The following is a 23,810-nucleotide window of genomic DNA, read 5'->3' on the forward strand; positions in this document are numbered from 1 at the left end:
TAAGTTAACATGATTTAATGATCTATTCATTTTGCATTATTATGTCATCATTTTGGCCTTCTCTGATGTCTAACTTGTTTATTTTAAAACGCCACGAGTACAGCAATACTTTAAGTAAAGGAAGTAAGTTTTATTCTTGTCGCACTTTTCAAGTACAAATACCACAAAGTGCTTCATAAAGATAAGAATAAGACACACAGAGAGAGAGAGAGATAGAAAAAAGATGTTTCAGTGATAAAAAGATGAAAACAGAAAGACAACAGAAGTAGAAGACGATCAAACAAGATAAATGAGACACAATTAAACTCAAGCCAGTCCTCAGCTTCTTTTTAAAGGTGTTCACAGATCAATTTAAGTCCAAAAGGTAGACAGCTGGCAAATTGATATCAGAAATAATGAATGATATATTTTCCAATTTAAACTAATTTTAAGTCAGAATGGGGGAAAAAAGGGCTGTTCAGTATTTTTCTTTTTCTAAAATGGTTTGTTTCTGTAGTTTTCAGGGCTTTTTAAACGATAAATATTTGTCTCTTTACACTCAACACGTCGAGGTTTGAAATGAGAAAATAACACGTCCGTCACTTGTTGTGTTGTCGCTGCTCCTGGTGGGTCGCTGAGTGTCGCTGTCGGGCTGCTTTGAGCACAAATGTAGGGTACCGTGCGCGTCCGCGTGGGAGAGAGCGTGCGTGGGGCAAAAGAGCGAGAGCATCTGCTTCCAAAAGCGCACGCACGCGCAGGGAGGATGCATCCTCTGTTCAGACAACAAACGCGGCGCTGAAGAAGAAGCAGAACTGGCGCCGACCGAGCGGACGCAGCGACTCCGACACCAGGATCTACCGGGACCCGAGCTACCGGTGGCCGGGCTGCAGCTGCCGCCGGGCCGGACCTAACCTCCACCCCGACGGTGTGTTTGTGCGGTGAGACCCGGTGTGGAGGGAGGATGAAGAAAAGCAACCAAAGCAGACGGGTCAGTCAGGGAGCGCTTTATTCAGATTTTTATGGCTTTTCCCAGCAGTACGAGTCAGTTCTCATCATTCATCCGGTTGTAATTCATGTGGAAGCAGAGTGATCCTGTCCAGCAACTCGGGCGACAGATTTCTGATCAGTATTCATTGTTCATCAATATTCATGTTGCTCATCGAGAAAAAAAGAAGAAAAAAATGGTTGAATTCCTTTATTGTCCCCGCATCTCTATTCTACTTTTCTGCGATTAATCGCTCTAATTTGATTTGTTAGTCATTTATGGGATCAAACAATAACCTTTTGTTGGTTTGACTGATTGAAGCTCCCTGTGATTTATGTTGGGTGCCATCAGTTTTTTACTGAAGCTTCACACTTGTTCTAACACAGCTGCTTTTTGCCTGAATTCTGTCTTGTTCTGATTTGTTTATTCAGTCCTTATTTATACCGTCAGTTGAACATTTAAATCCTGCTCACATCTGACGAAGTTAAGTGTGAATATATCTAAATATCTGTCATGTCTTACTGTTATTCAGTTTTTTTATTTTCCTGCTAACTTGCTTTTTGATTTGGGCCATTTAAGATGGTCGACTCTTGATATTTTCATGCAGTCGGGTTGGAGTCTGAGGGCTGCAAATGACTTTGTGTTTTAACAGAGTTTTTACGGACTCTGAAAAGAGTTCAAAGAAGTTTAGGAAACACTTCAAAATTAGGCTGAAGGTGTGGACAAAAAAACAAAGCACCAGCAGAGGAGCAAGTATTAAAATTTTATACCTGTAGCTCCAGTCATCAGATCCATGTCAGGGGAACTTATCGGAGTTAAAAGCACACAGGATTTCCCTTCATGTGGTGAGCTGCTCGCTGGAAGCTGACGGGAAAAGCTGGCAGTTAAATGTGAGCTTCATTTGAACAGAAACACACAGAGGACACTGGACTATCAGACAGGCCGAATATCAAAAGTTAACATAGTATCGTGAGTTTAACTGTTCTTTTGTTATTAAAGAGAACAGCAGCGTAATATTCGTGATGAGAATGTTTTGTCATTTAATCTAATGAAAAAGAAGTCAAACATCATTTTCTCAGCCCCACTTTGAGGTCGACTTTCATCTCTTTAAGATAGTTTTTTTTTTTGTCTCTGAGGTTTCCTTGAGTCTTTGTTGGATTTCTTGTCTCCGAGGTTATTCCCAAACACTTTGAAGTTGCTTCTTGTCTCTTTGATGTTGTTTTATTCCTTAACTCGTTTTGTGCACAGTTTTTTTCTTCCTTCCTTCTGTCGGTGTCGTGCTGTTATGTAATTAAAGTAGGTCAGACCGACAGAGAGCAGCGGGATCATGACAAACATGATCATCCTGAAGATTATCACTCTTCCATCAATCACGTGTTATTCCTCTCTTTCACTTCTCTGCCTTCTTTCCTCCTCTTGGGTTTAGAAAGATGCTTTAATCTCTAACATCCTCTTCCCCTACTCTTCTTTTCATAGTAATTCTGTTCATCGTCACAGTCTTTTCATCCCGTTTCATCCTTCATCTTTTTCTGCTGCTAGGATTAATGTCCTCATCTTTCTTTATCTGTTTTTTTTATTCATCCTTTAGTTTTTAAACTTTTGAATATCAGACCTGAGGGATTTCTTCAGGTTCTTCCACACCTTTCTTTCTTTTCTTTTTTGCTGGAGTTGTGGCCAGATGGATTTTACTTGTTTGTATTTCAAATTCTTTCAGCCATCCTGTCATTTCCTTCCTTCTCTGCCCTACGCTTGCTTTTTTATCATTTCCTTTCTCACTTTTCACTTTTCCATGAACAGACATCGACACATATAAAACAACACTCCTTACAAAACAGGTGCATTTGCATCTGGAAGCAGCTTTTTCTTACTTTGCTGGTCTATGTGGTCGTGTTCTGAATCTCTCTTACCATGTTTCAGGGTGTTCAGGACTCCGGTCCACCGGCGGTCCAGCAGCCAGAGAAGGTGGGCTGGATCCGGAAGTTCTGCGGTCGAGGGATTTTCAGGGAGCTGTGGAGGAGCCGCTACGTGATCCTGAGAGGAGACCATCTCTACATTTCGGATAAAGAGGTGAGGACAGGAAGGACTGTGCGCAGTTTTCTGGCAGGTTTGTGTGTCGGACTGTAGCGAGGCTCAGAGCTTCAGGAGCTGTTTGGTGTCAGATATGTCACTGTGGGTTAGGGTAAGAAAGAGATGAGAACAGTTTGTGTCCTCCAGCTGCAGCGGAGAGGAAGAGCAGCAACTGATTCACGTATCAGATTTGGGATATTCTTGAGCTGAAGTCACCTCTGTGCTCTGAGTTTTCTGTCAGCTTATGTTGTTACAAGGAATGAAACACACAGGAGCTTCAGGCTGCCCATATGCAGAATCAGAGTGAAAGGTTTTATCATTAATTTATAGGAATAATTTGGGATCAAGTGTCAGACCCTCCGTGTGATCTCTGTTTCTGTAAGTAACTGTTTACATATCCTGTGTGAATATGAAGGTCAAGAGATGCAGACAACTACAATTTTATTACAAAGAGACACAAAACAACCAAGGTGTAAAAGTTCCTGAGCACCTTGAGGGGGAGCCTGCAGTCTCTGAGGCGTCTGAGGTGGAACAGACGCTGCCTGGCCTTTTTAACAGTCCTGTTAATGTGCAGTGACCAGGACAGGTCCTGTGTGATGGTCACACCGAGGTATTTGAAGCTGTCCACCCTCTCCACCTCAGACCCGCCGATGCAGAGTGGACGGATGCCACTCTGCTGCTTCCTTCTGTAGTCCACAATCAGAAAATCAATCAATCAATTTTTACGGCCACGAAAACTAATCACATGATAGTTTATATTTCAGAGTTAATTTGTACAACAATATATCCTGTTTCTGATGTCTATTTGGGAGAAATCTAAAAATGGTTTAAACTAGTAAATTTGACATTTTGAAATATTGTTTAATATAGTATCTAAGATGAAAATAGAATTCAATACATACAATATTGCTGATTTACTAGTCAATGATGTTGAAAATAAATCAAATATATGTGGCTATCACTCATATTTTATATCAAAACTGACAAAGAAAGTGTAATTTTCTCTGAATAAGTTAACATGATTTAATGATCAATTAATTTTGCATTATTATGTCAAATACCACAAAGTGCTAATTGACCACAGAGAGGCACAAAAAACACAAAGCAGAGAAGCAAAAAAAAAAAGAGACAAAAGTACCTCAAAAAGAGTCAAAACAAGCACAAGCAGGTCCTATTCAGCTGCCACGAATACTGACAAGAAGCATGGATTAATCCACTGCTGTCCCTGTTCAGCATCCCTGTTTAATTATTTACATCAACAGGAGGAGACAGTGTGTCCATGTCAGGTGGTGTTTTGTTTGTAGTTTGAATCTGAACGTCGGAGCCGTTTACAAGAAGGGAAAAATATCGAAATATCTCCAGATTTACAGTTGAAAGGGTCAGAAATATGTTTCAGTGTTTCAGCCATCACGTTGGTCTGTGGCATGATATTTTGTTGAGTCAGAGCAGGAACAGAGCGCTCCTGATCTGTGTTTATTTCCAGCTCAGATGATGCTGAGTCATCTCAGAACATCTCTGAGTCACACAGCTCGTGCGAACTGACCCGTCGCGATCTTGCTTTGTAGAAATCAAACATCCTGATGAGACGCACGAATTTAGAGCTGCAGCAACACAGAGAAGGTGTGTTTGCCTTGGTTTTTTTTATGCTCTGTGACACACATTAGTAATTATTACTGCACGCATTAATTGTGATGGAACAAAATAAACCTGCTGGGTTAAGAGCTGGCAGTAGTTGTTGTTGATTTTATGAGACTTTTTTCCTTTAATCCTGCAGGTAAAACTAAGCGATGACTTCAGGAAGTCAGTTTTAGTGTCAGAAATCAGAGTCAGAGTCAAACAAAGCGCATGTTTCCTAAGGCCATCATTATCTGTGATGAGCTCCAGATTCAAATCATGGTTTCATTACAGTCTCAGCCAATAATTCATCTTCCATGTTGGATATTCTCACAACAGAACAGGGTTTTAGTTTATCAGAGAGTCCCTGAACACATTGTAGTAGTGTGTTAGCAGCAGGGACAGTTGGATCCTAAAGTGCTGAGTGTTCACACTGTTTCTGCCTCACATTATGTAACAGTGTGTTTCAAAACTGCACACAGAGGGTTGTGGGTTGCTGAGTCAGAATTTCTAATAACCACTTTCTCATTTCTGTGGCATCTCAGATGGCAGGTTACAGCTCTGCAGGCACGCAGAGATCTATCATGAGACACTGGGTTGCTGGGCAGAGATCAGTAAATACACCCAACTCTAAGAGACACACTGATACCAAAAGTTATGGTTTGAGTTTCCCTGGTGCTGGGGATGCAAAACCACTACAAATAAGCCTAAATATATGCAGAAGGACCTCAGAGGAAAAACAGACAAAGACAAATATGAAACAACAACCACAAAGAGATGAGAACTGATAGAATAGGATCATAAAAAGTTTGAAAATGCCTACAGAGACATGCAATCAATATGAAGAGAAAACAAATCTAAGACACAAACCAGGGAAAGTCTGAGAAGACAGATACAAAGACACAAAAAAGAGATCCAGAAGGACTACAGTCATAAATAAATCAGCCACAAAGAGACACAACAGAGCTACAATATGCCATGCTTTGTGGGTTTTTGTGTTCTGGTTTTCCTGTATTATTTTGGTTTATTTCTGTTAGCTTAACTGCAGTTTTCTAACACCTGGTTTCCATTGCTAATTGCCCCACCTGTTGTTAATCCCCTCATCAGTCCTTCAGAATATAGTCTCCTGGTTTTCCTTTGTTCAGTTTCCAGATCATTGATGTTGCTTTGGATGTTGTTGTTGCTGCTCTCTTTGTGTCCCTGTGGTACTCTGTTAGTCACTTAATTCATTTGTCTCTCAATACACTCGTTCAAGTTTTACTTGTCCTACCTTGGCAGCGCCATAGTTGTTTTTAAAAAGTGATACCATGTACACTCCACGCCAGTCCTCCTTCCTCTGGAAGGGTCGTACATCCATAAGTACACAAAACTATAGCAAAGAGATGGAAGGTGACTACAAAAAGACAACAAAAAAAACTACCACAATGACACTAAAAATGCCCACAAAGGGAAAAAACAAGCTGAAAAAGAAACAAAACCACTGCCATAGATGGCTTCTAAGAAACAAAAAAGGGACACGACACAGCTACAAAGACTCTAAAGAAGATTAAACAGGTACATGACATGATCAAAGAGACAAAAGGCAGCTGGAAAGAGAAGCAAATTCTCAAATGAATACTTTAAGGAAAGCAGAATAAATAGTCTGCCACAAAAAATGACAACTGGAGATACAAAATTACCCCAGTGTAACAAACCAATGAGAAACATTGCTCCAGTTTTCAGTTCGGAGGTCTCATATATCTGTCGGGGTTTGGGGCCCTGAATGTGTTTGGCCTTAGGGGCCCACATCTCTCGATGAGTCCCCGCCTTGTTCTGACATCATTAAGTTCAGATCTTTCATGTTCGTGTTTGTGGTGTGTCTATAAAAGTGAGTCGACACGTTGTGTCGTCTGCTTTAAGAAGAAAAAGATTCGGCTATATGTGGTCGCTGTGTCAGAAAATACGCTGTGCGTTTGTGTGTTTCCTGCACGGAGGTTTTATTTTTGTCTGCTCGGGTTTATTTCAGCTGCAGAAACTCGCGTTGTCGTTCCGGTTATTGTTGTTCTGTGGAGGTCGACCGAGTGAACCGAGCAGCAGCATAATGAGTCATATTTACTCCGTCTGTGTGTGTGTGTAGATGCATATTACTCATATGTGAGGACCTAAATCTGTTTGCATAGTCACATTAAGAGGATTTTTTTTCCTTATGAGGACAAAAAAACAAGTATTTATACCACATTTAATTTGAATATGAGGGTGAAGATACGTTAAGGTTGGCATTAGGAGGGCACTAGACATGTTTAAGTCTCCAGTAAATTAGTGTAAGTCAATATAAAGTCCTCTGAAGTCTTGATAATAAAAGTGTGTGTGTGTTTCCTGTAATTATGCTTTTTTTTTTATTACGTCGGTCCCTGTGCTTTGTCTTGTTTCTGTGTCTCAGCAGCACATTGACCCAGGTCTTATAAATACAGCAGCCTGAGGGAAACTTCCCTGTATGTGTGTGGAACTGTGTAGTTCTGTCATTGTGAGGACCAGTTTTACTTTTAATCTTGTTATAAGGACATTTCTGCTCTGTGATGATACCTTGGCTCGTGATTTGGTTTGAGGGTTCAGAGCTGGTTTTGGCTTCAGGTCAGGATCTCTCCACGTCGTGTCTGTGCTTCTTTTCTGATGAAAACTGCTCAGATCTGATCAGAGAACAGTACTGATGACTTAAGATATATGTGATCATTTCATCATCAGACTTGGTCATATGTTTTATACTTCAACAGCTTTGTCTGGCTGGTCTGTAATGTGTTTGTTGGGCAGTACTGAAGCTTAGGCGTCATATCGATTGTGGTATTGATGAATGTTCAGCTCCACCAGCTTCGACATGTGACTTCTGGTCTCACCCTGCAGCCATTAAACACACCATGTGACTTCAAATGCACACAGAGGACACCATCATTCTAATCTACACTTTAGTTAAGAGTTGATGATATGCATTTCTTTCATTTTAGTGCTAATGTTGAAGATGTAAATGGTTAATCTATGCAGTTTGATGTGTCTTAAACTTTCCTAAAGCCAAGAAAAGAGAGTTTTATTTGTGTTGCATCATCAATCTTTGATGTAAAGTCTGCACGTGCTCAATACCATTTCCCCAATGATCCAACAACCGTGGACTGAAATTGAAGCCAGTGTGGAGGTACTTTAAAGTGCACTACCACTGATAATAACTGAACACAGGCTGTAAAACATTGCTGGCTCCAATAGACTCCCATAAAACAAAGTGTCATGTTCTGCCATGAAATATGAAGTCAGTATAATTAGTTCACAAGACCTTAAGACGTTGTCAGCTAAACTGGATCCTTTTGATCACTTTCCAAGGTCCTTATGAAAATATGTCCATCATTAAGTAAGTCTGTCAGGAAAATTTAAAAGCGTGGATATTCATCACTTGTGACCTAAATTTAAAACAATTCTCACTCCCAAATTCTTACTTACTGACTCTTGAATGGGCCTCCTGAACTGGTGACGTGACAGTAGAGGGATGTTGAGAAATGTTTTTTTATATATTTTATTGTATAAATTAAAGCCTAAACATGATGTTTTTCCTAACTTTGACCATACATTTAATGTGAAATGAAGTAGCTCAGTAGCCATTCGAAGGTGGTCCAAATAAAGACAGAAATAAAGGAAATTTATATGAAATAGTAGTTTCAAAATTGAACTCCACCCCGTCGATGCTCACAGGAGTCTGTGCACTGCCAGGTTGAGCCTACAGGTAAACCAGGAAGTCCGGTTCAGCTTTATCAACTCAAAATCTGTCCGTGTCATACATTTCTGTGCGATTTGGAGCATCTTTATTTGGATCTTAGAGCAAAGCAGCTGTGATTGAAACGGAAATTAAAATTTTATTGCTCTGATTTCACTGCTTTGTGGTCAAAATCAGAGCTCTGTCGTCTCATTTGTTCTGGAGTTTAAATGTTGTGCTCACAAACAGTAGCGACTATTCCTGTTGTGCAACCTAAAGGTCAAAGATTTTATGAGGTATTGTCGATGATAAACCTGAGATGACAGACACAGAAATACTGGAATAATCAGAAATGTTGAGTGCTGTAAGCACCACCCCGAAGGTTCAGGGTAGTTCTCCCCGGTAACTCTTTTTAGCTCCTGGTTCCTGTGGCTGAGGAAATAATCCCCCAAATGACCCTGGTTCTCGGAAAAGATTCAGACAGTGGAAATGCAGCTTATTTTTGTATTTGGAATAAAGTTAATAAAGTAAGAAATTACGTTTTTTCAGCAAAAATATCTTCAATAAGAGAATTAGTGGAAGTTGAGTGGATTACCCAAGGCTGAAGCCACATTTCCTCTTTTATTGCTGTGTCTGTCCCATTTTCCCAGCGCTGCCCTGTGTAGCTAGTTGAATTTTTATTTTCTGAGGTAAAAACATTATAAATATAACGAATGATGCATTTGATATTTTCTGAATACTATTAATAAAGATCAAAGTAGTTCTTGAAGACGGAGCAGAATAATTAATCTTCCATTGATATGAAAATGGTGGATCTTTTGGTGCTCATATTTGCCAAAATCATGGACTGGCATAAGTTATCGAAGCTGTTTAGATGAGTCTTTGGTTCACTGTAATTTCTTCTTCTAACTGGACTAATAGACATTAAAGGGATTCCAGTACAGTCCTTCACCTTGAACATTATGTCCCTTTCCCTTTCGCTAACATGGAGATGGTGCTTTCTGTCTTAGTTTTCTTGGTTTCTCATGTCGGGGACGTCCTGTCACATGGTTATATTGACCATAAGGCCATCAATGCGTTCTACATCTCTGATACGTTTTGCTGTTCTGCTTGTCAACAGTACCCTGTATCATACGAATAAAACTCAGGACAGGAGATCTTGCCTTCAGTTGGAGAAGTCATGACTGGACATGGTGAAGTCTGTAGGCTGAGTGGGAACCATGTGAGCGCCTCATGATGCTCACATGGGAGGCGAGAAATTTATTCAAGAAAACAGACGGCAGCTTTTATTCCAGTTTATATACGTGACTTTTCTCAGTCGGTTACGCATCACAGAGACGCCCGTGTATAATCGATGTGTTTCAGGTTGCTTTTTTTGTCGTTGTCAAATTTCTCCCTGAAGAAACCTTTCTGAGTAGAAGTGAAATGTCTTCAAAAACCAAGAAAAAGAAGTCCAGTTGCCCTTAGTGAGTTCTTAGGATTCCCTCTCCACTGTTTCAGTGAGATGGTTTTCGTCTCCGTGGCTCCCACAAACATTTCGTTTAAAGTTAAACGAAGGGAAAACGTCTCTGATGAATGAAACATGAAAACCAGATGGAGAGCAAGTCGACTCATTTAGCTCAAGCTGAGCCTTTTATACTGTCATGAGTGTTTTATTTAAATTACAGCGATATCTTCTACGCAGAGAGGACAGATATAAACTGAACAGCTGCGTATGCTTTGTGTGACTACATGACAGAGTGGAACATTTCCTTTTAAAAACCGGAGATTGTTCTAAGTACCTAATTTGTTGTTTCAGTAATATTAACTCGGATAGAAAGAAACCCTGAACAGAGAGCATCATAGTTAATTATCTGAATCGAATCAGCCAAAATTCTCAGGCTAATGAGCCAGATGTGGGGGAAAATGTGAGCTGAAGCAGACACAGCTGGTCTGAGGCTGAAGTAGGTCTTTTTACAGAGTAAAACCGATTTCTGTTTTTGGGGTTAAATCTTTGAGAGATCAAGTTTCATCACTTAGCGGACACTTGGAGGCTGCTTCTGTTGATTTTGTTGTGTTTATTCACTACAGATTTGGGTTAATGTGCGGATCATTACTTTTAATCTTCTGTCTTTACCTTTTTTTTTATGTTATTGTAAATCTTTTTGTGCACTTCAGTAACAAACTAACCAACAACATTGGGGCTCTGTGTAAATTATAAATAAAAAGAGTAAAAATTCAATGATTTGCAAATCTCATATACTAATATTCAATGTTCACAACAGAACATAGGAAATAATGAAATGTTGAAAGAGAGACATTTTGTATTGTGTTGGAATTGTGGAGCAATTTCAGAGTAATAAGACTTCACACACATCATCTATAGTGCATCATTTAATCAAGAGTTTCAGAGAATTTGGAGACATCTCTGTGCATAAAGGACACAACCGAAAATTGGACTGAAGACAAGTTTCGGTGCAATCTGTTGGTTTCCTTAGCTAGGAAATTTTTTTTGAATTGGCTCTATATGAATGAATTGGATTATTTTATAAGTAATTATGATTACAATGAATTGAATTCCAATTGGCTTGAATTGAACTTTATTATCTAAGTGCCTTGAGATGACATTTGTTGTATTTGGCACTATATAAATAAAAATGAATTGAATTGAATTGAATTAAATTGAATTGAATTGAATTGAATTGAAAATCTGTATTGGATGCCTGTGATCTTCAGGCTAGCAACAGACATGATTCTGTCCTGGGAATCACTGCTTGGACTCAGGAACACTTCCAGAAATCACTGTCTGTGCACACAGCTCACTGTGCCTGTTAAAGCTCCATCATGCAAAGAAGAAGCCACATGTGAATATGATCCAGAAACTGGACCAAAGCTCATTTAAAATGGACTGAGGCAAAGTAGAAAATTGTTCTGCGGTCAGATGAATCGAAATAATTGTTTTTGGAAATCCTCCAGACTAAAATGGAGAGGAACCATCTGACTTGTTATCTCTGATGGAATGGGGAGGTGCATTTGTGCCTGTGGAACTGGCAACTTAAACATCTGGAAAGGATCCATCAATGCTGGAAGGTATATTCAGGTTTTAGAGCAACATATTCATATCACATCCACATTACATCTTTTTAAGGAAAGGCCTTGCATATTTCAGCAAGACAATGTTAAATCGCATACTGGATCTATTACAACAGCATGTCTTCGTAGTAGAAGTCTGAGTGCAGGACTGAACTGCCTGCAGTGCTGACAAAGAAGACAAGAATGGGACATCAACGCTCTCACAAAGCTCCAGCAGCTGGTCTCCTCAGTTCACAGATGTTTACGGACTGTTTTTGAAAGAATATGATTCTCAATTTGACTTACATTTTAAACAGACTCCCTGTTTGTTTGTTTTTTGGAACTGGGGATTGTATAAAGTCCCTCTGATTCAGAGAATTTTGACTGTTATTTGTTACTTCACGTTCTTTATCATAATGCAGAGTTTAACATGAGTGTTGACACAATGATTGCATCTGTCTGTGATCATGATTGTTTCACAACTATTTATCTGTTGATTTTTGTCACGATTAATCATACTGAAGCAAGTTCTTTACAACTTCAGAGAGCAAAGAGACATCGAATTTACTTTTTACTCGCATCAGTCTGTTCTTACACAGACACAAACGGGACGGATCCTTTCATTTAATTTAAGTTCAGATATCAGTGAACAGCTGCATTTTATGTGTAGCCAGCTGTTAGAGAGTGCCTAACAACACACACGCTTATTTCTGTGTCACTGCTTCTGTGTGTGTGTTAGTGGACGTGTGACAGATGTGTATAAAGTTATGTTTGTGCATCAGATTAATTACAGATAATCTTTTTTTTTTACCTCTTTGATTTGACCGTCAAAAGTGCAGAGAGAGACAGGAAGTGAGGACAGAGGGGGGAGACTGTGTAACAGAGGTCGATCAGGAACTGGTTGTGAATGACGTGGAAGCCACTTTTAGTTTTAGTTTGAGGATCTGAAGACCTCAGAGGCCTACAGGAGACTTAAAATAAACCATATTTCCAATTCTTGTTTAACCGTAAACTTACTCAATACTTTATATGAAAAGTGTGAATCAAACCAGTCTTCTGTAAAAGTAGCTACAAGATGACAAATATTTCCTTCTAGACTCAAAAATTTGTTATTTTTTCATTCAACAGATTCTTCCTCAAGCAGAAAGAATTAACAAAGTTGCCCAGTCTCACAGAAAAACATGGAAGCTCTAAGCAGGATGTCTGATACTTTGTCTGAGTCCTGAGAAAAAATTTAGAGAACAAAAGATTTCAGGTATTTTGTCTTATTATAAACAATGATAATTTCGTGTTTGCAGGTGAAAGACGAACGTAAAGCGCATGAAGTGTTTGACCTGGCTGATTACGAGCGATCAGAGGAGCTGAGGAAAGCGAAGAGTCGCAGCAAGAAGAATCACAGTCGCTTCACCGTGCTGCGCTGCAGGCACCCTGGAAACACTGTGAGTCCACCTGTTTGTTTCTCCTACTGTTTGTCTGTTTCACTTCCTGTTTATCTTTGAACCTGTCCGTCAATGGGTTAGTTTTATGTATAAAGCTCCAAATCAACATAACTATCGTCAGGGTACTTAACATAGCCAGTCAGAAACTTTAACTTGTGTTATTGTTTTGATGTCCACTTGTCTTGTGGTTCCCTCTTCCTGTTTTAATCGTGATCTGAAAGCCTCTCTGCTCTTAAAGGAGACATTTATCACCTCTTCTCACACAGTGATACGGTTTCCAGAGGTCCGAATTAAATGTCTGTAACATTCTTTGGTAGAAATACCACAGAGAAAGTGTTCATCAGGGCCTTTTTAAACCATGAATTTACACCTCTGTTTACATCAGCCTGTTTAATGGCGTGGAGTGAACCACAAACTCCACTGCGCTGCTTTTTTTTGCAGGTTCTGCCTCTTTTGAGATCTATAGTACTCAATTACACTCGAAGCACATTATCGCCAATATAACAGAGCACACAGTAATTAACCTTACACTACCTAACTGATAGAAAAATACTTGACTGGCAGTTTTATACACAAATACTGGCATTTACCTTGTCTGCAGTTTGGCCAAAAGCAGCTGGTTCTCGTCCTTCTTCTAGAAGCACTCTCAAAGAGTCAAGAGTCCTGTGTCAAACTGGCGCAGGTTGTTAAAAACACAAGACAACAGAGAGGACAGCTGAAGTCACGTACCAGCTGGGTAACAGAAAACTCAAAGATCACGTTGTGATGTGATTCCTCTGTCTCAAAAAGCAGGGGCTTCACTCTGTTTAGCTCAGGTTTTTAGAGGCTGACGTTAAGAACTTTTACAGACGTTATAAGTTTATTTTTGTAACGTCTGTACTGGTTTAGTGTTACATTCATGTGACAAGTGGGAAATCAGAATTTCCAACTTCTGACTGAGACATAAATGAAAGAACAACACTAAGAAGTTGCATTTCCTCGTAGGGATGTGCAATAAAACATTGCTCAAAATACTTGTATGAGACATTACTTTTTAAAGTTATGTAAACTAGATAACAGCTAAAACAAAGTACAAGAGTAAAGAGCTTCGACATCCCTCTTCTGAGGTGCAGAAGTCAACTGTAAATCTGAACCTTTCACTGATTGAGGCATTTTCTAAACCAAGGTGGTCCCAAACAAAGTGACGGGGCTGTAGTTTTTTATTTTTGAGCTTTCATGTTAGTAGTGGCGCCATTTGTCCCTGTCACAACAACCTGACCTGAAAAGGAAGGACAAAAGTGGAGATCACTGTGTTGGTGGAGTAGGATGAAGCATGAGGCTGAAAATTCTGTTGAGTGTTGTGTGGTGTATAAGGAACAACCATGGGGCTGCCTGCTGTAGAGGGGGTGTCGTTAAAGGCACTCATACCAGAAGCCTTAAGAAAGAAAAACAATAATTAATACAAAAAGTGAGGAAAAGGGTCATCACCGTGCCTTTAAAGGCCTGTGCTACACCACGTGTTAAACATAGTCACAACATCTGTTCATTATCTGGCCAAACTAACCCCAACAACCTCTATCACACTATGAGGTCACGTGACTCTGGTTATGAAACTCTTATCAGTGCAGTTAGAAGTGGTGTTGAAAACACCTGATGACCAAACAGAAAAAGGTAACAGGTACACATTTTACACAAGAAAAACAAACAAGACGTATTAAGAATCAAAGAAAACTAAATCACAGGTTAAAAGCAACATGGCTGCTGCTGCTGCCAAAACCAGGAAAGAATTCTGTTTGCAAACTTGTGAAGTTAATTAGTTCATACCTCCGCAACATTAAGCTGTGATCAGATCTGTAACTGTAACTGTATGATTGTGGATTACATTACACAAACCTTATTCTTTCAGCTGCGTTTATGATGTTGTTAAACTGCGTTGGAACAAATACAAAAGATGAACATAATTCAAACCAGAAAGTAGGCTTAGTGGCAAATATCATCTCATAAGCTGAACAAGTACAAGCTTCAGTGCTTTAATCGGTGTGTTTTAGACGAGCAGTTTTCTCCACTGAGATTACACTCATCCGGGAAATCCAACGGGTCTATGTGCTCTTTAACTTTTAAACTTTTACCGTCTTCGGAGGGCAGAAGGACGGAGATCTCATGAAACATACACGGCTCTGGAGCAGGCTATGTTCTGAAGTGTGTTGTACCACGGCCACATATCCTGTCACACATTGAAAGCTGAGGTTAAACTGAATGTCACACCATTGACCGTTGATCTTGTTCAACAGCACAGGCCTCAGGCTTTATGCTTTTTAAGCAGTCCGTCCAGATGTGAAAGCTCTGAACTGCAGTCCGTCCTCCCTCCGCGTCTCTTCGTCTCCGTCCTCTGCGCTCAGAGATTACGCCGTCCTGCCTGACTCACACCGCCACCGCTTTGGTGGATTTCCTCCTACATCTGCTTCAGGATTGGTGGATCTGAGTTTAGGAAGCCATCCCACTTTGTTTTGACTGCCCCGATTGGCTGAGCTGTGCTGGGTTTTTTTCCCCACTGAAAAGGTTTAATCTGCAGAATCCCATTAGTCTGGGAGTTACAGCAGAATAATCCCTGACACACTCTCACATGTCAGTTTACCCTTCGTCCTCACTCTGCTCAGCTGCTGCACTGAAATGAAGCGGAGAAAACGTGACCGATTCGGTTTTCTCGCGTGTGAAAACCTTCCGTGTTGATAATGTGCACGTCTGTCTGCAGAGCATTGTTTAAAAAGCTTCTCCGCCTGAGGCGACGCAGGTGAAGCAGCAGCTGTTTGGGACTATAACCTGCTTCAAACTGGCATGCTCTGTGCTTAACAAAACGTCCAGCACACTTTGTCATTCAGCATTTAAAGGAATATTTTATAGATTTTTTTCCTTTTAGTTTGGTTGTTTGCAGTACTCAGTTAGTAACTTACCTGCAGAATTAAGTTTAGCTTAAAGCTTCTGAAAGAAAGCCATTGAAAAGATCGAGTTTTTCTCCATTTGAAGCAACTCAAACATTTCACAGTAGTTTAAGCATGAGCTGTAATTTAACATCAGACAGTTAGACGGTACATGACCGCAGTGCAACAGACCACAGACCTTTTGCAGGTAAGAAACCGTGGTGACTAAGTAAACAAGCATCTAAAAGAGAAGTCACATGGTGTAAAAATCAGAAATAGTTCTCTCCACTACTTTAAATCTGATGGAAAAAGCGTAGAGGAGGGGTATAGGAATGAGCACGTTTCTGGCTGAACAGGGGTTGAAAATTTACCTCCAAACTTGCTTTTAGTTTCTTAAAAATAATTTCCCCAAGCGACCATTTTAGTTGCTCCAGAAGCATCAAAGTGCTCCACTGTTTGCCTCAGTGATGACAGAAAAAAAGACCTTTATTTAAGAACTTTACTTCTCAGCTGGGAGATTTATTAAGAAGACAAGACAATGCACCTCTTTGAAGGTCAGAGGCTTTGGTTATCGCCTCTAATTGTGCATGTAGTGTAAATACTGCAGCTAAAATAACATTAGATGGAAGTACAAAGAACTTTAATTATATCCGCAAAACTAATTACCAATTGGTCTTCAGGAGCCAAGATGGCAGTATCTGTATCAGATTTGCAACACCAAAGCACCAAATATACACTGGTTACACTGAACATCAGCTGTACTAACAACACCTGTACTTTATAGTATTTTAAGTTACTTTCATAAACTTAAATGTACTCTAATACTACCTCCATAAGTGTTACACAAATGTTTACACCCTTCCAAGAATTCTTGCTTCTGGTCATATTGAAAAGCCACACCAAACAACTTTTTAAACGCTGGTTAACACAATTAGGGAACATCTAAAAAGTTAGCCTGCAGCATTTAAAGGGTAAACAAGCGTTGCATGCTGTATGTAACTGCACATCAGACACGGCTTATCTTTCTGCAGGTTCCTAACCTGGTGTTTCTGGCGGTCAGTCCGGAGGAAAAGGAGTCATGGATCAACGCGCTCAATGTGGCCATCGTCAAGGCCAAGAACCGAATTTTAGACGAGGTAATTTGTAGTAAAACTGAGTGAAGAATGACGAGTTGAATATGTAATTCAGGGTTCAGTTTTGCAGACGGAGAAGCTTTATGGTTATTAAAGTATTAATAAGCTATTATAGACTGATCAATGACCTTGACAGAATATTTAACAATGTCATGGTTATCTTTAGGTTTATGAAACTAAGCGGTATGTTTGTCCAGGTTACCATCGAGGAGGACAGTGCTTTAGCTCATCCCACCAGAGACCGAGCAAAGATCCCTCACGGCCGCCGGCTGCCGACCAAAGGACACCTCATGGCCGTGGTACAAGGACGCCATGTTATATCTTTCTGTTTCTCCACATGAACATTATCTTTAATAATACCACATGTCTTTCATCTCTCACCGCAGGCGTCCACCTCCTCCCACGGCATGCTGACCCTCGACCTGGTCGCAGAGGAGGACGGCTTCTGCCCCGATTATGACGACGACTTGGATGAATCCTGGGAGAACAGCTTCCGGGTGGACTTGCAGAAAGGGGGCTCTAGTGGTCGTCAGCGAGCTGGCACCGATGTTTCAAAGCTGCGGGTGACTTCAAAAGAGCCCAAGGTGAAGACCAGCAGTCTACCCAGGGAGAGTGAGCGGTCATGGGGCAAGCAGTCCCATCTGGAAGCCTCCAAGAGCCTGCAAGTCCAGGTGGATCATTCTTATACTGTAGATCACATTTTCTGCTAAAGTAGTCAGGGATTGGTACGTGAAACTGACCTACTGTGATAGAAGCAATGTCCAAAAGGGTCTGCACAACACCTGAACCTGAAGACCCACCAAGACTGAGCCTTAACCTGTGCTGGATCATTTCTGTACTGTGTTTACTTCAGTTATCTCTTATTTCTTTCTTTTGTGAGGCGACAAAGATGTTGCTGTTGGCTCTGAAAGTCTTTGTGTCATCAACAGTTCTCATCGCTCACTGGTGGAAGACGTTAGTTTTTCGTCTGCTCAGTCTAAACCAGCCCAACCCACCAGTGAAGCTCAGATATAAACAACACACCTGCTTCCTTTCTGGTCCTGTAGGCTCAGTCTCAGACGCCGCAGCCCGGGAAAAGGTTCAGCATGCAGGGTCGAAGCCGCTGTGCCTCCATGGATGAAGTGCTTTCGTCCAGGTACTCAAACACCTGACAGTTGACAAATTATGAAAACACAAAAACAAAGTTTAATTCATTAAAAAAAAACAGACTAACCAGTTCAACAAACCTTCATGATTTACCATCTTGAGGCCGTACTTTTGAATGTGGAGGCTGTTTTGAACAAGAAGTCATCAATCTGTTGATTCATGGTGGAACTCTGCCAGGCAAAGGTTGCACAGGGTCTTCAGTTCCACACTTTCTTGTTTCTAACTGTATTAAAAAGCCACGCCAAACAGTTTTTAATAGTTTGCTACAGGGTTTTCTCCAAATCGCCCAAATCAGTTGACCAGATTAGTGACTCTTTTTAGCGGGATTTCTGAGCTGCTCATACGCCCTTTGAGCCTTCATCAGGCGTCCATCCAGTGAAATATACTAATCCGAGCTGCGTTTTTCAGCCAGAGCTCAGCATCATAGATCAGTTTAATAAAGTTCAAAAGGTAAATTCAGGACCCGGCTACCTCCTCACCTCACTGATACTGATGCTGCAACAACCCTGTGTGGAAATTCAAGCGCAACACAAGGATTAAAGCAATTTTAACAGAGATTATTTTCATTTTTACAGTTGAAAAAGAAAAAGGTTTGAATAATGCTTAGATTTCCAGAACAAAAACAAAACATTTTGGAAATTGTTCCGTGTGACTGACTGTTTTTAACAATAATAATGCAATCCATCACACTTTTTGTCAGAGCAAAGCTTGAATACAAAGGTTTTGAGTTTCAAATGCTATGTTCATGCACTCAGCTGTGGACCAGTGTGAGTCTTTCTTAGCGACAAACCAAGCAGGGCTTTCTTTCAAACTGTTTCAGTTTCTCTGGTTTATGGTTTTTCATCATTTTGTTGCAGAGCCCACATATCTGATTTACACAGACTTCAGTCTCACGGCAGTGCATTGAGAGTTTAACAATCCTGACCCTCAATACACTTTTGTTGAGCAAACATGTTTCTATTCAGTCCAACATGTGCTCACGTTATTTTTTGAGTTAATGGTGACAGAAATGATTGGATGAATGAGAGCTGGTAAATGGTGACTGGACTGGCAGAGCTGAGAAAACAGTGCAAAACTCCAGATGCAATACTGTTAAATAAGTCAGTGTTGACGTAAGCAGTATGTAAATGTGGTATTTGAAGTGGGCCATGAGGAGATGGGGAGAACACTGCTGAATAGAAGGATGACTGCACTAGCTCACTGCTGCCACAGAAGCCAGATTAGCTAAATGAAAAACCCTTTATAGTCCTTCATTCTTCATTTTTTTACCTCTTTCTCCAGGCCAGCAATGATCCGCTCAGAGTTTCGTTCGGCTCTTCGTCGCTGTCCGACTGAGGAGGAGGCAGGGGGCGGGGCTTCGGCCCAGCCCGTCGGTCAGCTGCAGAGTCTCATCGCTCAGAGGATGCAGAGAGCTCAAGAGCTGCTGGAGGAGATGAGACTGCAGGTGGTTAACGGTTCTGCAAAAATGAACGGCACATTCTGGTAAAACAGAATGAAGTTAAGAAAATGTTGTGATTGACAGGAGCTGCAGAAGGCCAAAGCAGAGAGGGAACGAGGAGGCAGCTCAACCTACCTGAAGGGCATCGAGTCCCCCCGACTTCATCACCTCAGGGGCTCTGACTCTCCTCAGTCCAGGTATAATTTTGAACAGATTTGATTATATTTAATCATATTCATTCTGTGGGCTGTACTGGCATTAAGAGGCCAAAGTTTCAAGCTTCATCTGAGCCCTGATCACCTTGTTGAGTTTAGGGTCCAAGGCGGTTACCCAGAAATGTTAAGGACTAATTATTCATTCATCATTTCATCACATTTCATTTTTGTAACGTTGCACTTGGTTGTTTGGTGAAAATTTTAATTTGATAGAGCTTTTTACACCACGCACATCTGTGTGGGGTTGGTATCTGGACTCATTTGTCATAAAATGTTGTTAGAGATCGATATTTATTGGATTCCCGTCCACCTCAGCAGGTCATCAGGATCGCCGAGAAGCAGGAGTAGTGACTCTCCTCGCCTGCGGGGCAAAGACTCGCCTCGAACGAGAGGAAGAGAGTCTCCTCGATCCAAAGCCAAGAAGAATCGCTCGAAAGGGAGCGACTCGCCTCGCTCCAGGGGCTCCCACTCACCTGCTGCTAAAGCCGCTGATTCTCCTCGACTGAAAAATTCCTCCCATCTGACCGACTCTCCCCGCTCAAAGAGCTCGGACACAGTTCACTACTCACCAAATCTAAAGGGGTCGTTCAGTTGCCCTTCCAACAAACAAGAAAACTCTCCTGTACAGAAGACACCTGAATTGTCTTCATGCATCAAAGGATCTGAATCCTCTCAGGTCAAAGGATCTGATTCACCACGAGGCAGCGAAACCGACTCCCCTCGTCTGGGGAGCATGAAGGAGTCGTTTTGTAACACTCAGAACTTCTCGATTGTGTCTAGATCCTTCGTTTCCTCGCAGCCTAAAACGCCTGAGAAGCATGGCCTGTCGCCGCCTGCCTCGCAGCTGTCCGAGGACGACTTGGAGGTGGAGAAGAGGCGAGCTGAGGCGGAACGCCTCCTGGAGGAGGCTGTGTCATCATGGAAAGAAGCGCAGGAGGTCCTGCAGGAGGTGAAGGAGCTGCAGAGTCAGACGCTGAGGCGGCAGCGTAGGAGGACCTACGAGAAGATGACAACGTCAGCAGCGGCTGGACTGCTCACAGGGACCGCGGCGGCAGGAGAGGACGACACACCCGCCTCGCCGACATCACCCGAAGATAATGACGAGTCTGAGACACCTTGATGGGGATTTCCTCTCCTATTATTACCAATTCAGTTACTGAATTTTCTCAATGGAGGTTGCAGAGTTTTTCAGCATGCTGATGCACAAAAAAAGAGACAGGATTTGCTTAATTTGGAAGACTTTAATTCTATTTGTGACATGATTTTTATCTTTTAATCCGGGAACGGTGGGATCCACGTGACCACCTCAGCAAATGTGGATTATTTTGAAAGCAGTTCTTCCCAAGGAGGTTTAATGACTTTAATCCTTCATGTTGCACTACACCGTCACCAGGCAGAAGCCCTCTCACTTGTGCTGCCCGTTTCCTCGAGGAAGCCTTCCTGTGTGGCAGATGTGTCACATTTAATTTTACTAAACACAGTTTTAATGGAGAGGCCCTCCCCTTCACCTTCTCTAACGATGCTGCGTGTCGAATGTGAAGCGAAAAGCCTCTCTGTTGATTTCAAAGACGGTTTCTGGGAGAAGAAAAAAAAAACAGCTTTGGACTTTAAAAAAAAGTCACACTTTTTTCAAGCAAAGATGTCAACATTTATACAATGAAAACCTTTTTGAATATGACAAAAAACACAAAGCTGCTGAAGAGCACTATGTTTCCTAAGAGCACAAAGTGGGGCTTTACTGTACATTTCTTCCTTTTAAAGTAAAAAGACACTGAAAATGGACTTCCAGTATTAACACTTGTTCAGAATTTTATTGATTTATTCACTGATGTTGATTTCAGTAGTTTTGTGTGATGTTTCTGTTTAAAACAAACCTATTCATTGCCGGGGGCCTCGCTTTAGTTGTCGCCCTTTATTAGTGTGCGTCCTAAAATGTCCTTCCAGCTCCTTGTTTGTATTTCTACAATCACAGGGAGATTTTTCAAGCTACAGCAAAAATCAGGGAGTTTTAATGTTGTACGCGGCGAACAGAGAAGAAGCAATAATGAACACAGGAGAAAGTGTTTACTTGTTTATAACGTGTGGCGACACATTATAAAATATGTGCACTATGGACTAAATTCCTTTGCAACAAAACCCCGTCGACCCATTTTTTTACTGTGTGATGAAAAATATTTAAAGCATTTTGTCCCTCAACTGAAAACATGACAGTTTTATTTGCACAGAAGTAATCTGACAGATTTTGGACATTTTAGCCTGACACCTTATTTAAAACATCCACCATTATTAAATCCTCATAAAAATGTTAATTTGATGCCTAAAAGATGCCTTCGATTGATTATCCATAGGATTATGCCTGACACACAGTGAGGGGGATGTTCCACTTCAGTTGAATTAAAACAGTCCTAACAGCCATGAACCAGCAATGAAATATACAGAGAATACCTGTTTATTCTAAATAAATACATCAAAAACACATGAGGGAATTTTAAGTGTTGCACAAACTCCTGCATCCCTTAAACCAGGGGTCCCCAACCTTTTCAGCACCAAGGACCGGTTTGGTTCTGCAATTTGTTCCCGGGCCGCGGGAACAAATACTTTTTTTTTTCTTTTTTCTTTTTTTTTTTTTGTACTTTACGTTCAACAGACATTACATTTAGCAGATGCTTTTACAAATTAGGATATGATGACAGACAGACAGTCATCATTGAAAAAAATAAACGTGCACAATCGGCCTCCTATAATGCAATCTATGCAGTTTCCAAGTATAGAATCTAGCGAGTGAAATGAAAGAATTCCCGATTTCCATGTCTTTTTAAAAAAAAATAAATAAATAAATCCCCCCCCCAATCTCACGGCCCGGTTTGGAATGTCCGGTCCGCGACCCGGTGGTTGGGGACCCCTGCCTTAAACAACAAAAAAAAACACTACTTTACATTTTACAGATACACATGAGGACATTTATGTGTTGTGGATACACAAAATTATTGTTGTTAATAAATTATTCTAACCATAAAGGTACAAGACAAATTCAATTACTAACAAAGGATCTAATTTTATGCAGACGTGAAGCAGGTGCTGAAATATATGTGTCATGGACATGAACAACAGATTTAACGTGTTGCAGATGGGTCGCTGACAAATTAAGCACACGTGAGCAAATCAGTGTTGGCAAACGTGAAAAACAACGGACATAAATGACCTCATTTACATCTTGAAGATATGATTGGATGATCGGATATATACAGATTAGCCTCAATGCATTATCAGGGTGAGATTGAAAAATGTGGGACGCCTATTCTACAGCCAGTGTTTGATTTGTCCCATTTGGGCCACTGTAGGAACGTGGTGGAGGGATGAGGAGGGGTGGTACATCTTTAAAATAACTTGTTTTATGGTAACTTTTCTCACACTTAAAACCTGACCATGAGTTACATTAGTTTCTGCCAATAGATCGCCTTAAATTTTACACACTAGACCTTTTAAACATGTTTTTCAGGTATGGAACAGTGTGTTCGGGTAAATTTACAAAAAATCAACCTCGCAGTTTTCCCAACAAATTTAAATTAAACTGAAATAACCTTAAACATGGTTCAGAATTTCTTCCATTTCACGTGATATTACTATAAAAACGCCACATTAACACAAAGCAGATGTCTGCATGTTTAAATCTGCAGCTGCAGTTAACTTCTCTCAGAAAATACAAAAATTTAAATGAATATTCAATCTGGGCTAAAACCAGTCCTATTGTGGACTTAACAATAAAAAAAAGCATGAAATGAATCTAAATGTTTGTACATTTTACAGAGACACAACCATCTGAAAGTGTAATATCTAATGGAACAAACATCAGCTGCAGCTTCAACAGCTGATATCTGACCAGTAAACTGTTTAAACTCACATTTCGTAACGTCAAACATTCACATTTATTTATCTGAGGTTCTGTGGGTCGCTGGTGTCACAACGTTGTCCAGTTTTTTTCCTCCGGTTTGTGTGTTTTTGCACATTTCCTGATACTTAGAGCATGCATAAGAATGCACTGACACTGAAAGAGCTAAATCACATAATGGATTCTGTGTACCGTGAGTGACATTGAAGAGAGGATGTTGAACAAATGTATTTATTTTTATTTCT

The 23,810-nt window shown here is 40.7% G+C and overlaps 1 protein-coding gene across 1 annotated transcript; it reads left to right on the plus strand.

Annotated features, from left to right (window-relative positions):
- Positions 1-746: 746 nt before the first annotated feature.
- On the plus strand, positions 747-22,496 carry plekho1a (pleckstrin homology domain containing, family O member 1a). The gene is made up of 10 exons (XM_075449459.1): positions 747-967; positions 2,882-3,031; positions 12,707-12,847; positions 16,776-16,880; positions 17,075-17,176; positions 17,264-17,542; positions 17,924-18,012; positions 19,305-19,467; positions 19,546-19,658; positions 19,992-22,496. Exons 1-10 carry the CDS (start codon positions 941-943, stop codon positions 20,794-20,796), a joined length of 1,974 nt encoding a protein of 657 aa, XP_075305574.1. The 5' UTR covers positions 747-940; the 3' UTR covers positions 20,797-22,496.
- The last annotated feature ends 1,314 nt before the right edge of the window (positions 22,497-23,810 follow it).

This window comes from Odontesthes bonariensis, chromosome 18 (genome assembly GCF_027942865.1).
Source record: "Odontesthes bonariensis isolate fOdoBon6 chromosome 18, fOdoBon6.hap1, whole genome shotgun sequence".
NCBI classification, from domain to species: Eukaryota; Metazoa; Chordata; class Actinopteri; order Atheriniformes; family Atherinopsidae; genus Odontesthes; species Odontesthes bonariensis.

Excerpts from the sequence above, each read along its gene's own strand:
- plekho1a (XM_075449459.1), top strand. The coding sequence starts at position 941 with ATGAAGAAAAGCAACCAAAGCAGACGG. Across the intron at positions 3,032-12,706 it reads TCTACATTTCGGATAAAGAG|GTGAAAGACGAACGTAAAGC; the intron begins GTGAGGACAGGA and ends TCGTGTTTGCAG. Across the intron at positions 17,177-17,263 it reads AAGGACACCTCATGGCCGTG|GCGTCCACCTCCTCCCACGG; the intron begins GTACAAGGACGC and ends CTCTCACCGCAG.